At 42.3% G+C, this 14,103-nt stretch overlaps 1 protein-coding gene across 1 annotated transcript in view; it reads right to left on the bottom strand.

The window, feature by feature from the left end:
• The window catches only part of CCDC83 (coiled-coil domain containing 83), a 66,595-nt gene that overhangs the window by 8,319 nt on the left and 44,173 nt on the right, over positions 1 to 14,103 (bottom strand). Inside the window, exon 7 of the mRNA XM_075547789.1 lies at positions 3,574 to 3,695. Within this exon, the coding sequence (XP_075403904.1) occupies positions 3,574 to 3,695 (122 nt within the window). The remainder of the gene's footprint in view (positions 1 to 3,573; positions 3,696 to 14,103) is intronic.

Raw genomic sequence — 14,103 nt, 5'->3', positions numbered from 1 at the left:
GGAGCAAGAGTGCACAGGACACAACAAACAGGGAAAATGCCCCTCCTTTTCCTCTCACCTGGCCAAGTTCTCTCTAGTCAACCAAAGAATTCCCTTTCACCACAACTCTGAGCACTTCACATCCCTGTCAGCTCCAGGTCAGGCTTTCCGCACTACCCTGGCTGCCGTGGAGCAGTGCGACTGGCAGTTTGCAGGTAGCTCTTTCTTAGCGTTTGGCCAGTCCCCCCCATGGTTAGAAGCCACCGAGCAAGCAAAACTGGCAGAGATTAGGCCTAATCCCAGGGAAGAGAGCAGCAGCTGATGGCAGATATGGAGAGGGACCGAGTGCCGAGCGGGGCCGTGACCATGGAGGGCAGGGTTGGCAGCAGAAAGCGTTTCCTTCTGGGAGGGCCATGCGGCACCAGCCACGAGGAGCCCTCAGGGTGATTGGCTCAAGAGACTGGAAACTCAGGGGGCCTGGAGTTTAAAAACTCTTTCCACTTGGCCCCTTTCACTACCTGACTGCCTCTCCCGGGCTGCACACTGATTGTGGAAGAGAGGCAGGTGTTTGCATTCTCTGAACTTCCCCTTCCCTTCCAACTGCCATCTTCTGTCCTGATGTCTACCCCCTAGCCAGCGCACACAGCAGAAGTTACCATAATGCAGCCCGTTGGCACATGTTAGGGAGTTTGGAAGGAAATCCTTCAAAGGGTCCAAACAGCATTGTCCACAGCACCACTTGGACAGGAACGTGTCCCTGCTCTTTCACTACGTCCAACTCACTACCTGCTTTCAACTCCAGGTTCTGAGTTTTCTCTCCTAGAAAGTACTTTGACTATCAGAGCAAATATTCAATCCTGCATTCCCAGAGCACTTAGAGGAAGCTTCTGGAAAGTTAATTACTACTTCTCTGTGCTAACAACCTCATACGTCCCCCACTGCGTGACGATGGTTTTGTCACGCCCACCTCCGCTGCTGTCTTGTATGTGCTCCAAAGTTGCCAATTGTGATGTTCACGTTGAGCACTCACTAGTCTCACTTGAGGGAGGAGGTCTGCGGTGGGCACTGGGCTGCTAACAAGGCCTGTAGTTTGAAACCACCAGTAGCCCCTCGGGAGAAAGACAGGGCTTTCTACTCCTTAAAGAGTTACAATCCTGTCAACCCCCCGGGGCAGTTCTACCCTCTCCTGTAGTTGATATTAGCTGCAGGAACCCCAGGCCACTGAGTTTGGTTATTGTCACTAGAGTACACTGCTCTCAAAAACAAATCAAAGCTTATGTTTAATTCTACCTTCTTTTCTGACTATTGTACTCTGACTAGAGCATGAAAGAATTAACAAAAAAAGTTTTTAAAATTAAAAAAATATCTATTTTTAGGCAGGATAAATAACTCCAGGAAGAAAACAACGGGGCTGATGATTCTGGTGGGACAGGGGAGAGGAGGAAGTGAGGGAAAAAACGAGGGAGCCAATCAACCAGGGTCAAAGGAACAACAAGAGACCTAACATTGATCTCAAGGAGGGCATAAAATGCCTGCGATATCATTCACGTGCAATACAGAGAGCCAAATGAAGGTCGAACACGATAGTGTGACAGGAGGAAAGAAAAGGAAATAGAGGAAAGGACAAGGAGGCAAAAGAGATTTATACAGGTATAAGCATAAGCATGTACATATGTAACTATATTAATATATAATGATAGGGATATAGGTCTATATACATATATGTATAGGTTAAGGTTTTAAGTAGCAGATGGACATTGGGCCTTTACTCTAGTCCTCCCTCAATGCAAGAACAATTTGTTCTAATAACCTGGCAATCCTTGATGCTCACCTTCCCAACACAATCACTGAAGACAAAATGGGTGCATAAGCTAATGCAGTGAAGAAAGCTGATGGTGCCTGGCTATTAAAAAATATAGTGTCTGGAGTCATAAAGGTGTGGGGTATAAAAAGACTTTTCCCCAGCTTTGTCTCTCCCAAAGATACGCCAAACATTAGAGGCTGTTTGCCAGCACATGGTGGGAGGTCAGATGCATTCAGCCTTCAGCCTACTGTCTGGTCCCCCCACAGGTGGGGCCCACTCCCTGCTGTGAAGGACAATGGATTACTTCTCCCTGAAGGCTTTCAGCAATCAGTCTGGTCCACAGTAGGTGGGGTTCACACCCTACTGATAATGCTTTCAATGGCGGAGCCAGAGAACAGATCAAACTGGCTCAGTGACATCCAAAATTAGGCTTCCTCCCTGTATCTAGGATCTGCCCATCTTGTCACATGTATACCCCCGATCCCTCCCCTTCCTATTACACGTATATCCCTAGATTGTCCCCATCTCATCACTGTATTACCTATAGCACAACTGCTTCCTGTGATATAAGTCTTTACCTGTAATTAGGGGGCTTGCACACCCCCAAAGATATATAAGCCTTGGTTAGAAATAAAGAGCTCTCTTCCACTGGCTCTCTCTCCCAGCCCTCTCTTTCCCGGTCCTCACTCCCTGTCCCCTCTCCCCTTGTCCACCTTTCCCCTCCCCCTCCTCCCTGCCCTCTCATCTTCCATCTCCACGTGGACCGCCAAGCAGGGCTGAGGTGAGCATGCTACCATGAAATGTGTCTGACTCCATTATTTAATCTCTCTTCTATCTCTCTTATTCTCTACGACTTTACTATCATCTTTACTTAGTATCACCGTTCAATTGTGCCTGCAGGGCCTGTGACGATTTGTTAGCGGGCTCTCCTGACATAAAGACTTGACGTTAAACAAGCGGCCATCTAGCAGGGAAGCAGCAAAGTCCACATGGAAGAAACACACCAACCCATGTGATCACGAGGTGTCAGTGGGATCAAATATCAGGCATCAGAAGACCCAAAACAAACAACCATTTTGATGCGAACGAGGTGGGTTGGAATGGAGACCAAAGGCCCGTGTATAGATAATTGGACAACCCCTCATGGAAGGATCACAGGGAAGGGATAAGGCAGGGCGGGTGCAGTACAGCACCGACAGAACACACACCATTCCTCTAGGTCTTTAATGCTTCCTCCCACCCGCTATCATGACCCCAGTTCTACCTTACAAATCCTGCTAACCAGAGCATGTACACTGGTACAAATAAGAGCTCGCAACACAGGGAATCCAGCACAGATAAACCCCTCAGGACCAATAATGAGAGTACTGATATCAGGAGGGTAGGAAAAGGGTGGGAGAAGAAAGGGGACAAAGGGGAACCAATAGCAATGATCTATGTATAACATCCCTCTTCCCCAGGAGGACAAACAACAGAAACATGGGTGAAGGTAGAGACAGCGGACGGTATAAAATATGAAAATTAAAATAATTTATAAATTATCAAGGGTTCATGAGAGTGGGAGTGAAGGGAAGGGAGGGGATAAAAGAGGAGCTGAGACCAAGGGCTCAAGTAGAAGGAAAGTGTTTTGGCGACGATGATGGCAGCATATGTACAAATGTGCTTGATACAATTAATGTATGGATTGTTATAAAAGCTGTAAGAGCCCCCAATAAAATTATTTATTAATATATATAATTATAGATACAAATATTTACAAAAAAGATTCTCAGTATGTTAATGGGTGTCACCTGGTTATGTTGAGATCCACAAGTCTACAATGGAATAGTTGATCAATAAGCACTAAATTTTCTTGTTCCAGTTTATGAATAACACATTCTAATTCGTCAACTTCCTTCCTGTGGATTGCAATCTGGTTCCAGAGAAGAAAATGGATGTTGGCACATAATTACTTAGTCTTCTATAAGAAATTCAACTCTAACAATGCATTTGTCTGAAGGAAAGGTCCATTGTATATTATTTACATGAACTTTACATAATTTATCTACAGGGCTCCAGATCACACCTAAAAGTGTGTGCTACTGAAGTGACTCAGGTAGGGATAGGGTAGGCCAGAAAGACCAACTTATAGTACAGGATGACTATGATTGAATAAATCAGTTCACCTACTTTAGGTTGGTGAACTGATTTATTCGGTCATAAATCAGAATATCATAATAATATCCCATAAAGGCTCTGGACACGAAGATTCCAGGGGCTTCCTGGTTTGGGAGAGATAACAATACATGTCAACAGTAGTGTGCCCCCTTTGAGGACATGATGCTTCATATTGGAAACACCCAGAGGTTACATCTTCGTACTGATATTTGTTTTGCTATAATAAAAAGTCTAATCATAGGTAATCACTCTCCATGAGTTATGTGAGTCTCTCTACCAGATTTTTAGACTTAAAGGAGCAGAAAGAGCCAGCACATCAGAAATTGTGGGGCCTGGGAACTTCTGAGCTTATGCCAGCTACTGGGGTAGTGAGAACCCGAGTTTGTAGCCAAGCTGGCCAGAGTCCCCTGGGGACTCCCGGGTTTGCAGCTGTCATTTGGAAGGCGTAGTGGTAAAGCCCTGAATTTATAGCTAGCACTTCAGAAGCCAGAGTGTACGAGGGGATCCCAAGCTTGTGGGTGGTTTCTGAGGTCTTGAGAAGACATGGTAGTCGGGGTAGATGTCTGGGGTAGGCTGTCTTTTACCTTGTGAGATCGAACCTAGCTCCGGATAGTTGGAATCAGAGGAAGAATTACACAAATTGAAGCTGACTTTAGAACAGAAGCGAAACATTGGGGAACAGACAGATAATGGGTTAATTAAGTTGATCAACATATATATTGGGTGTCAGAAGTGTAGTTTTTTGTGCTTGTTTTTCATTACACTAGGTTTCTTTGCTCTTCCTCTGTAAGAGAGAATGGGTGAAAAGCCAAAGTTGTTTACACATCAGGTCGGCAGTCATCCCAGAAGGACAGGAGTTGGTCTTTCCTGCCCTTCCAAAGCACTGCTGCCACATGAGTTGAAGGCAGAGGTAAATAAGAAAAAAATGGATAATTAATCTAAAACGCAAGCTTACTGTCACAGTCCATGCTGACTCATAGTGACCCCTGGGAGTGTCCTAGACTGTTAACTGTTTACGGGAGTAGAAAGCCCAGTCCTAATCCTTTGAAGTTGCTGGTGGTTTTGAACTGCTGACCATGTGGATCATAGTCCAACTTGTAACCACACACCACCAGGGCACCTCACAATTAATTTAAGAACATGGCATATTGGAAGTGAACTGAGGATGTGTCTAAGGTTAATTATAAACAACAGAATAAAACTGGGATCATGGAAAACCAGGTTGTGAAATGTTTAACAAGAGAAATACAGACATGCTAGCTTTTTCTATTATCCTTTATAATACAATTGTTTTCTCTGAGTATTGGGGTAGTTATAAGAAATAACAAGTAGATAAAATATTGTTTATTCATTCAATTATATTGCATGCCTATTATGTGTCACAACATATTACATTTTAGGAACAACATATCAACAATATACAATAACCTTACAGGATCTCTTTGCCTAGTGGAAAAGGAGGTGAAGAAAACAGAAAACAGTGGGCTAAAACCCACAAATGAGAACAGGAGCCCTGGTGGTATAGTGGTTACCAGTTGGGTTGTGATCCTAAAGGTCAGCAGTTTGATACCACCAGCTGCCCCTCGGGAGAAAGGTGAAGCTTTGTGTCCCTGTAAACTTTGACAATCTCAGAAACTCACAGGGAACTTCTTGTCTGCCCTATAGGGTCGCTGTAAGCCAGCATCAACTTAATGGCAGTGAATTTGCTTGTTTGTTTTGAGGTGATAAGGTGGCAAAGAGAGCGTAGCCCTTGTTTCTGCCAAGTGTGAAGGGGCAGGCGAGGATAACTGGAAGAGATGACATCTAATCTGAATCTGGAAGAGCTAGTAGGGACAGGCCTAAGCAGACTAGCGGGGGTGCATTCTCCACAGAGGACATCACAGGCACAAAGGCGCAATTACATGTGGCTTGGCGAGATACAATGGGGGGACCGGGGAGAAGTAGGACAGAACCTGGAAAAGTGGGGAAGGGTCCATTAAAGCTAAAGTCTGTGGATCCTGTCGGTAATGGAAGGTCATGACTAGACACAGCGAGTGGAATTAATAGGGCTAATTCTGGTATGAACAAAATATGTTGGTTTTGTTGTCATCAGCAGTATTTTTTATTGATTAATTGGGATTAATATTTATATCAAGTTCTTCCATGGTTCAATCATGTCCAGCAGAATTGTACGTTTGCTACCACAATCAGTTTCCAAACCTTCTTTTTCTATATGGACCCCTTGAGGTCATCACCCCTTCACCCCACCACCTCCTCCGTGTCCCCTTCCCCCAAAACCTTTACTCCACTTGCTGACTCTACAGGTTCATCACTCCTGGTTTTCATACTCCCCCAAATGAAAAAACATATGTCTGTATAAGACTTGATAGTGGGATGACTATATAGAAGAATACTACCTGTGCGAATCCTACTCACCTCTCCGCCCACCCAAAGAAGCTTACGTTATTCGGGTTGCTGGGTCGGGAGGTGCTCATGGAGAGAGGCCAACATCATAGTAGTAGAAGTAAGAGTACAAAACCGAAAGCGATAGGCCCGTGAGAATATTGAAAAGATAAACCAGATGAAACACAGGCGTCTCCAGGGCATATGATGAACCAGGACAGGCACAGGGAGTTTAGATGCCACCTCTATTGTCGACTTGCCAAGAGTTTCATTCAAATAAGGACTTGGAGGGACATGAGTACTTGGAGATGGTTTGTTTTGGAATTGAGATTTAGTTGTTGCATTTTGGAATCTTGAAGCATTTAGGATATTACCACATGTTTACTTCTATCGCATGAGTGATTTATTAGATGCTGAATTCTTACTATAGACAAGGCTCTATTCTAGGGGTAGAAGCATACAAAAGTGAAGAAGACCTGGCTTCTTCCCCAAAGAGAGTTTACAATCCAGTGAACAAACAAACAAACAAAAAAAAACAGTACCGGTGTCATAGAAAAGTCTCAAATATTGCTGGTGGCTTGGGTTAGAGAGAATCGCATGTATGATTTACCTTCCTCAAACAAATTAGCTAAACCATTGAGGTCTCTAGTACTGTATTACACAACTAGAGGTTAGTGGTTAGTGCTTCAGGTTCTAGTGTGTTGAGAGATAATCAACGATTACAAGCTTGAATGCTAAAAGGAAAAATGTCTAATCCTGAATTGTGAAAAGATGAGAAAGAAATTCCTAGTTAGGAATTGTAAACAGAAGGAATTAATAGAGCTTTTGGAAATGTTTGACCTACAGGCTTCGCATGCTTGGGAGGCAGTACATACAGTTCTTGGCCTCTTGCCAAAGTTGGGAACAAGGGCCCTTTTGGGGAATGAAAACCAAGCGTTCAGGTTAAAGTATCCTTTGCCATCACTGCTCCTAGGGAGTATTAAGTAAGGTTCTCATCAATTGCCATCGCTGTTCTAGTTATTTGAAACAGTATTCAATGAAAACTATTCCTTGTCTTTATACAAATGTCTTCAGATTTCTGGAGAAAAAGAAAAAAGTGAGGGAAGAAAAAGTCCCCTTCTGTCCCCACCTCCCCCAATTCCCAAGAAATGCATGTAGATATTGGGAAAGATTATTTCGTTAAAACCGATTTTAAATTAAAAATATAAAATATATATTCTTTATAGGTTCCCTTGGGAGATCCAAATGCTCATGACTCCTTGCATTAGAAACTCTGATTGTTGACCTCTCTGAATCCCTTTGTCTGTTTCTCAGGATTTCTATTTCTTGAGTTAGTCTAACTCAATTGGAAATTTCAGCTTTCTTCATTTCACTAGTAAGCATGCTGAGTAAAACCAGAGAGTGGAAGTCAAGGGATGGAACGAATCTCAATCCTTTCTAGACATCTAGTAGTATTCTCCTATATGTTCACACCACTGTCAAGTTATTTTAGACTACATTTATCCAACTACGATGTGAAGTAAGCCTTTGGTTATTGTTGAGAGCTAGTTGAAAGGAGAAATATTTTTAGGAGTTCTCTTATTAAATATCCTTTGTTACCCATCCTACGAACCTTCTCCAAAGAAACAAATTGACATGCAATGTTCTATTTCCGGGCAATTTTCAATTCTAGTGATAGTACTTATGATCAGAAATGGTTTAAGTTAATTTTGTGAATTAATTTAATGATGTCAAAGTGAATACTTATTGAAATAAGGAAAAATTAAATTGAATTCCCTTAAAATCATTTGTCTTTTATTGCAAAGCTCTTTCTGTTGATGAACTAATTAAACTCACCATCTTTCTGACTTTCATTTCCAATGAATTATGAGAAGGAAAAAATAAAATGTACTTTGTGGCTGGGTTTTGAAGAGCCCATAAAACCAAAGAGTTTTACTTGTAATGCAAATATACATTTTTTCCAGATACACATTTTTGTGGGCATTTTCCCCAAACCTAAGTTCTCTAATACTTTATAGGATCTGAATTATTAAATTATTATTGACTAGATCAAACCATTGTAATTAGAGTTTAAGAACTAAACTCTTCCCTAATATTCTTTAGCCATTGAGGTCACTGTGAGTTTTTAAAATGCTGGAACTTCTTTTTCAAATTGGGGGCTCAATCTGATTGCTTTGTGGAAACAGTGCACACGCCTATATGCCACGGCTTTATAGAGACAGCTGAGTGGAAATTGTCAATATCATAGAACGGGTATTGCTTTTAAAATGTCATATTTCCTAGACTCACCAGCTATATTATCAGACCCATGGAGGACAAGGGGAAAAAAGGAGTTGAAGTTGGTAGTGTCGCTTTTACTTTGGGTTTCTGGGAAGATGGTGAAAGAGGAAACGTGAAAGGAGAAACGGAGTGAGCCCTGACATCGGTATGCTGAGTCTGAGGTGTCTGGAAAATGCAGGTGGACATGTTCGGCGGGCAGTGAAAGGGTAGGTCCATAGCTGAGCACGTCGAGTGCTTTACACTGTTCCTTTGAGAAAGCTTGCTGTGGGAGCTGTATGTGGTTTGAGGGCGTTCTCTCAATAGGTAGTAAAACTTCTCTCAAAACTGGCATTAAGGTTGGGAGGCTGCTTGTCCGCACGTAGAAGGGGTTTCAAGTAGTGAAAGAGTGATGGGGCTAGTTAAGATTTCACATGTTCTCCTGTCCCAAAAGACCCGAAACCCTCTCTCAACTAAGAAATCGAATTCATTGCAGGTGAATGCTGGTTGAAACTGACACAGGAGTTCTCTTGAAGGTGGTTGGTGAGAACCCCAAGAAATGTTGAAGACCTTAGTTCAATCTACACACAGACACAGATCAGAATAAAATACAATATGATTGCAATGATAAAGCCTGAATTTTAATATCAACTAATGTATTTGAAGAAGCATGATAAAGTGAGAGCCTGGGTCAGAAGGAACTGAGGGAAGTGCTTTTATTAAGTATTAAGATAAAGAATACTGCTGAATTTCACCTCTTCATTCTTTTTTCTTGAAATAAGGTGTTAGAAAGTATGAAATTTCCAAAAACCAATAAGTGGGGTGGGGGAAGTGGGCAGGACAGGGGATTCACATTCATATACTTGAAATTACCTACCACAGAATCACTTATATCTTAAGTAAACAAAGTTTGACTATTAGTTTATAAAATATTAAGTCCATTAACTTAGGATTTAATTTCACTCATTTCAGAAGTCATTACTGAAGTAGGTGAAGGAGAGAAGGTCACAGGAAAGTTTGTATATAGGAGGGGGTACCCCCAAAAAACCTGGAATTGCACTGGGCAGAGTGGAAGTTTCATAGTATGCATTTTTCCCACTAGGCGAGCATCGAGCCACTCACTCAGAGTTAGCGCACCCAGTGGTATTACCTGGGAAGGTTCTCTGCCTTGAGAATTTTTTGGTAAAATCAGTTTCAACTCAAAACTTGTTTTTGTGATGGCTGATTTTAGGGAACAGCATGTAACTGTGAAATTTTGTTTCCTGCTTAGACAAAATGTCACAGAAACTGTTATGATGTTGAACACAGCTTACAAGGACAACACTATGGCAAAAATGTAAGTGTACGAGTGGTTTTCTTATTTCAAAAAAGGTGAAATGTCAATTGATGACAAACCTTGGTCCAGACATCCATCAACTTCCTGAATGGATGAAAAATTTGACTCAGTGGATTTGGAGTTTGTTCCACCAACTGGTCAGACGGTTAATCAATATTTCTACTTAGAAGTTCTGAAAAGATTGCCAACAGTGTGCAACAAAAAGGCCTGATTTGTGGCAGACAGGGGACTGGTTTTGCCACCATGATAATGCACCTGTTAACACGGCCATCTCAGTGTGCCTCTCCTGCCCCATGCTCCTGACTCACCTGACCTCACTCTGTGCAGCTTCTTTTTGTTTCCTTAAATGAATAGGGACATGAAAGGACAACAATTTGATGAAATAGGAGAGGTAGGAAAAAAAAATGAGGGAGGTGCTGTCAGCCAAACAAATGAATTTGAAAAATGTTTCCAAGAATAGAATCGCATCAAGTATCAGGCATCAGAAGACCCAGTGCAAATAATCATATCAATGCAAATGGGGTGGGGTGGGGGCAGAGTGGAGACCCAAAGCCCATCTGCAGGCAATAGGACATCCTCTTACAGAAGGGTCACAAGGAAGGGAGGAGCCAGCCAGGGTGCAGTATAGCACCGAGGAAACACACAAAGTTTTTTAATGCTTCCTCTTTCCACTATCATGACCCTATTTCTACCTTATAAATCCAGCTAGACCAGAGCAGGTACCCTGGTACAGATAAGAGCTCTGGATACACGGAATCCAGGACAGATAAACTCCTCAGGAACAATAATGGGAGTAGCAATACCACAAGAGTAGGGGAAAGTTGGGGGGAGAGAGAGGGAACTAATCAAAATGATCCACATAAAACTTCCCCCCCCCAAGGGGAATGAACAACAGAAATGTGAGTGAAGGGAGACAGCAGTCAGTGTAAGATAGACTAATAATTTATAAATCATCGAGGGTTAATGAGGGAGGGAAGGTAAGGGAGGGAAGGAAAAAAAATGAGCTGATACCAAGGGCTCAAGTAGAAAGAAAATGTTTTTGAAAAGGATGACGGCAGCAAATATACAAATGTGCTTGATACAATGGATGTATGGATTATTATGGGAACTGTAAGAGTCCCCAATAAAGTGATTTTTAAAAAAAGAATGAAATCACAGATTTGACAAATGTATTAAGTGTAATGGAGAATACTTTGAAGGTGTTAATGGTATTTTGTTTTTAAAATTTAATACACAGCTTTTGGGGGAAAATCCCTTTTTTGGGGGTACCCCCTCATATTGAAGTGCAACACTGAGTTCAGTCAGGAACCTTTAATTTGTTCAATGGGGCAATGGAGGAAGGACTCTTGGAGGAGCAGACTGGGGCCATGTCTTGTGCCATGCCAAGAAGTCTGGGCTCTCACAAGTAGTGGAGAGTCCCTGACAGACTTGAAGCAGAGGAGCCTTTTCAAAGATGACTCTGAGGCAAAAGGGAGAACTTTCTTCTGGAGGGAACAAGACCAGGGAAGACATGACGGAGGGCGTCCGGGTGAGAGGGGAGGAGGGCTGGCACCAGGCTGCTGGGAAGGAGGGAAGAAGTGGTCACAAGAAGAACTGATGGGGCCTTGGACGACTTCTGGGTGTGGGAAGCGAAAGGAATATTTCTATCTCCCAAGTTTGGGGCTGGAGGGACTGGATAATAAAGGGATTCTTAATTGAGATACTGGAAAGGAGGTAGTGTATAAGGGAAATGGAAAGATGATGAAGTCAGTGTACAAAGTCTGAGTTTCCAGTGGGTTGTTTCCCTGAAGTTGAGCAAGTAGTTATAGAACCTGTCAATTTTGAGTCTACCATAACTTAGGGGGGCGGGGGGAGGAGAGTGGCTACTACCAAGTGCACTGGAGAGATGAGCAGGGAGATAATAGGCATAAACCTGACTTGATCAGTTCAAACTTTGTCACTTGATCCCCCTCTGATGCATGCTGGACCTGATCTGGTTTTCAGCATTTTCTGTAGTTTTTGTTTGGGTTGTTCATATTAAAGTTTATCTCAGAGGTGTTATGTCATTGGGGATCACCCTCTTGACGTTGCGCTATATGGTTTTCTGTTTTTTGGTATATGAAATCCAGGATTGATGAACCTATAGGGGAAGCAAGTAGAATAAGGTTGGTTTTGTTTACTTTTTGTGGTGGGGGGTATAGGGATGGAGAGGGAGGGGTAAAAGGGAGACCATGCCAAGGAGTCCAGGAAGAAAAAGAATGTTTGGAAACTGATTGTGGTAGCAATTGTACAATACTGTGTGACGTGATCAAACTGTGGAATGATATATGTATGAACTCCCAATTAATAATAATTTTTTAAACAGAAAAATCACAAATAAATAATGTACTCGAAATCAAGATACCAGGCCCCACCCCATCTCTCTCTCTCACACACACACACACACACATACCCCAAAATATATATATATGTAAAAGTTGAGCCTGGAAGTGAGATCAGTTTCAATCTGGAGGGGATGATGCTTTTTAGGTGTGTGTCTTAGTTATAACTAGTGTTTCTATGCCAGAACTATCACAAGTGGGGAGAGGAGGGGCTAGATGTCACAATCAGGGAGGAAAAGGCGTCTTCTCTCCGTTGGCCCTGGGGTTGCGCCCTTATCTCTTTTCAGCTTCTAGTCTTTGTCCATCTCATGGCATGGCAAGGATCTTCCCCCACCTCTCCTTGCTTGGTTAGTTCTTTCCTTAGTCTGCTCTTTCACACCCTATACTAACATGCTGCCTCATTAGCATAAAGATACCCATTCTCACATCAGAACGCACACACAGAGTTAGGGATAAGATTGCCAAAGCCCATCTACAGGAAACTGGACATCCCCTTACAAAAGGGTCATGGAGAGGAGATGAGCCAGGTAGGGTGCAGTATAGCAATGATGAAACATACAACTTTCCTTTAGTACTTAAATGCTCCCCCCCCACCCCCACTATCATGATTCCAATTCTACCTTACAAATCTGGCTAGACCAGAGGATGTACACTGGTACAGATAGGAACTGGAAACACAAGGAATTCAGATGATCCCTTCAGGACCAGTGGTGAGAGTGGCGATATCAGGAGAGTGGAGGGATGGTGAGGTGAAAAGGAGGGAACCAATTACAGGGATCTACATATAACCTCCTTCCTGGGGAACAAACAACAGAAAAGAGGGTAAAGGGAGACATTGGACAGTGTAAGATATGTCAAAATAATAATAATTTATAAATAATCAAAAGTTCATGAGGGAGGGGGCAGTGGGGAGGGAGGGGAAAAATGAGGAGCTGATACCAAGGGCTCAAGTAAAAAGCAAATGTTTGGGGAATGATGAGGGCAACAAATATACAAACGTGCTTGACATACAATGGATGGATGTATAGATTGTGATAAGAGTTATACAAACCCCAATAAAATGATTTTTTTAAAAGATTGCTAATGCGTACATTTGAAAGACAGGTTCAATTCATAAAAGCATTCATCATAATCACCACTCTCAAACATTCCTTCACTAGTATATTGGATTGTAACCAGAAGTTCCTGTCTTCCTATTATTGTTTACTTTGTTTTCCTGGGACACAGTGGTAAGTATGTCCCTAACAAAGATTGAGAGGTAAAGATTCTGAGCCTTTGCATTTCTGAAGAGAGTTTAACTCTGTGCTTTATCTGGTTGGAAATAGTTTTGTGTCTGAATCTGCTATTGAAAAGCTGGATACCAGCAGGCGTCTTTTGCCTTGGAGGGAATTCCCTCCACCCTCTGCCATCTCCCTGGAGAAACCTTTAGAATCTTCCTTTTGCTCTTGGTGTTCTGAAAACTCAAGTTCCTTTTCAGCACCTACAAATTTCCTTCTATTATTTCATCAATAATTTCCTTCCCTATGTTTTCATGACTCTTCCCTCCGCTTCCCCCCACCCCCATCTTCCGTTCTGGGCTTCCTACTAGTTGATCATTGGAGATCCTACATCAGTACTCTCAATCTCTGATTAATTCTTTTCTTTTGATAATACGGTCTTCACTCTTTTGAGAGATTGCTCTCTTTCCTGTTCTATATATATTTTTTTTCTCGAAGCATCTATTTCTAAATAAAATGTCTCCTCTCATCTCTTTTATTTTGATTATATAAATAGAATACCTTTTCAGTTTCCTATATTTTCTCTTCCTTCCAGGGCCAACTTTTCATTTA

This window comes from Tenrec ecaudatus, chromosome 4 (assembly GCF_050624435.1).
Source record: "Tenrec ecaudatus isolate mTenEca1 chromosome 4, mTenEca1.hap1, whole genome shotgun sequence".
Lineage (NCBI taxonomy): Eukaryota > Metazoa > Chordata > Mammalia > Afrosoricida > Tenrecidae > Tenrec > Tenrec ecaudatus.
This window is presented reverse-complemented; position numbering and strand designations above follow the sequence as displayed.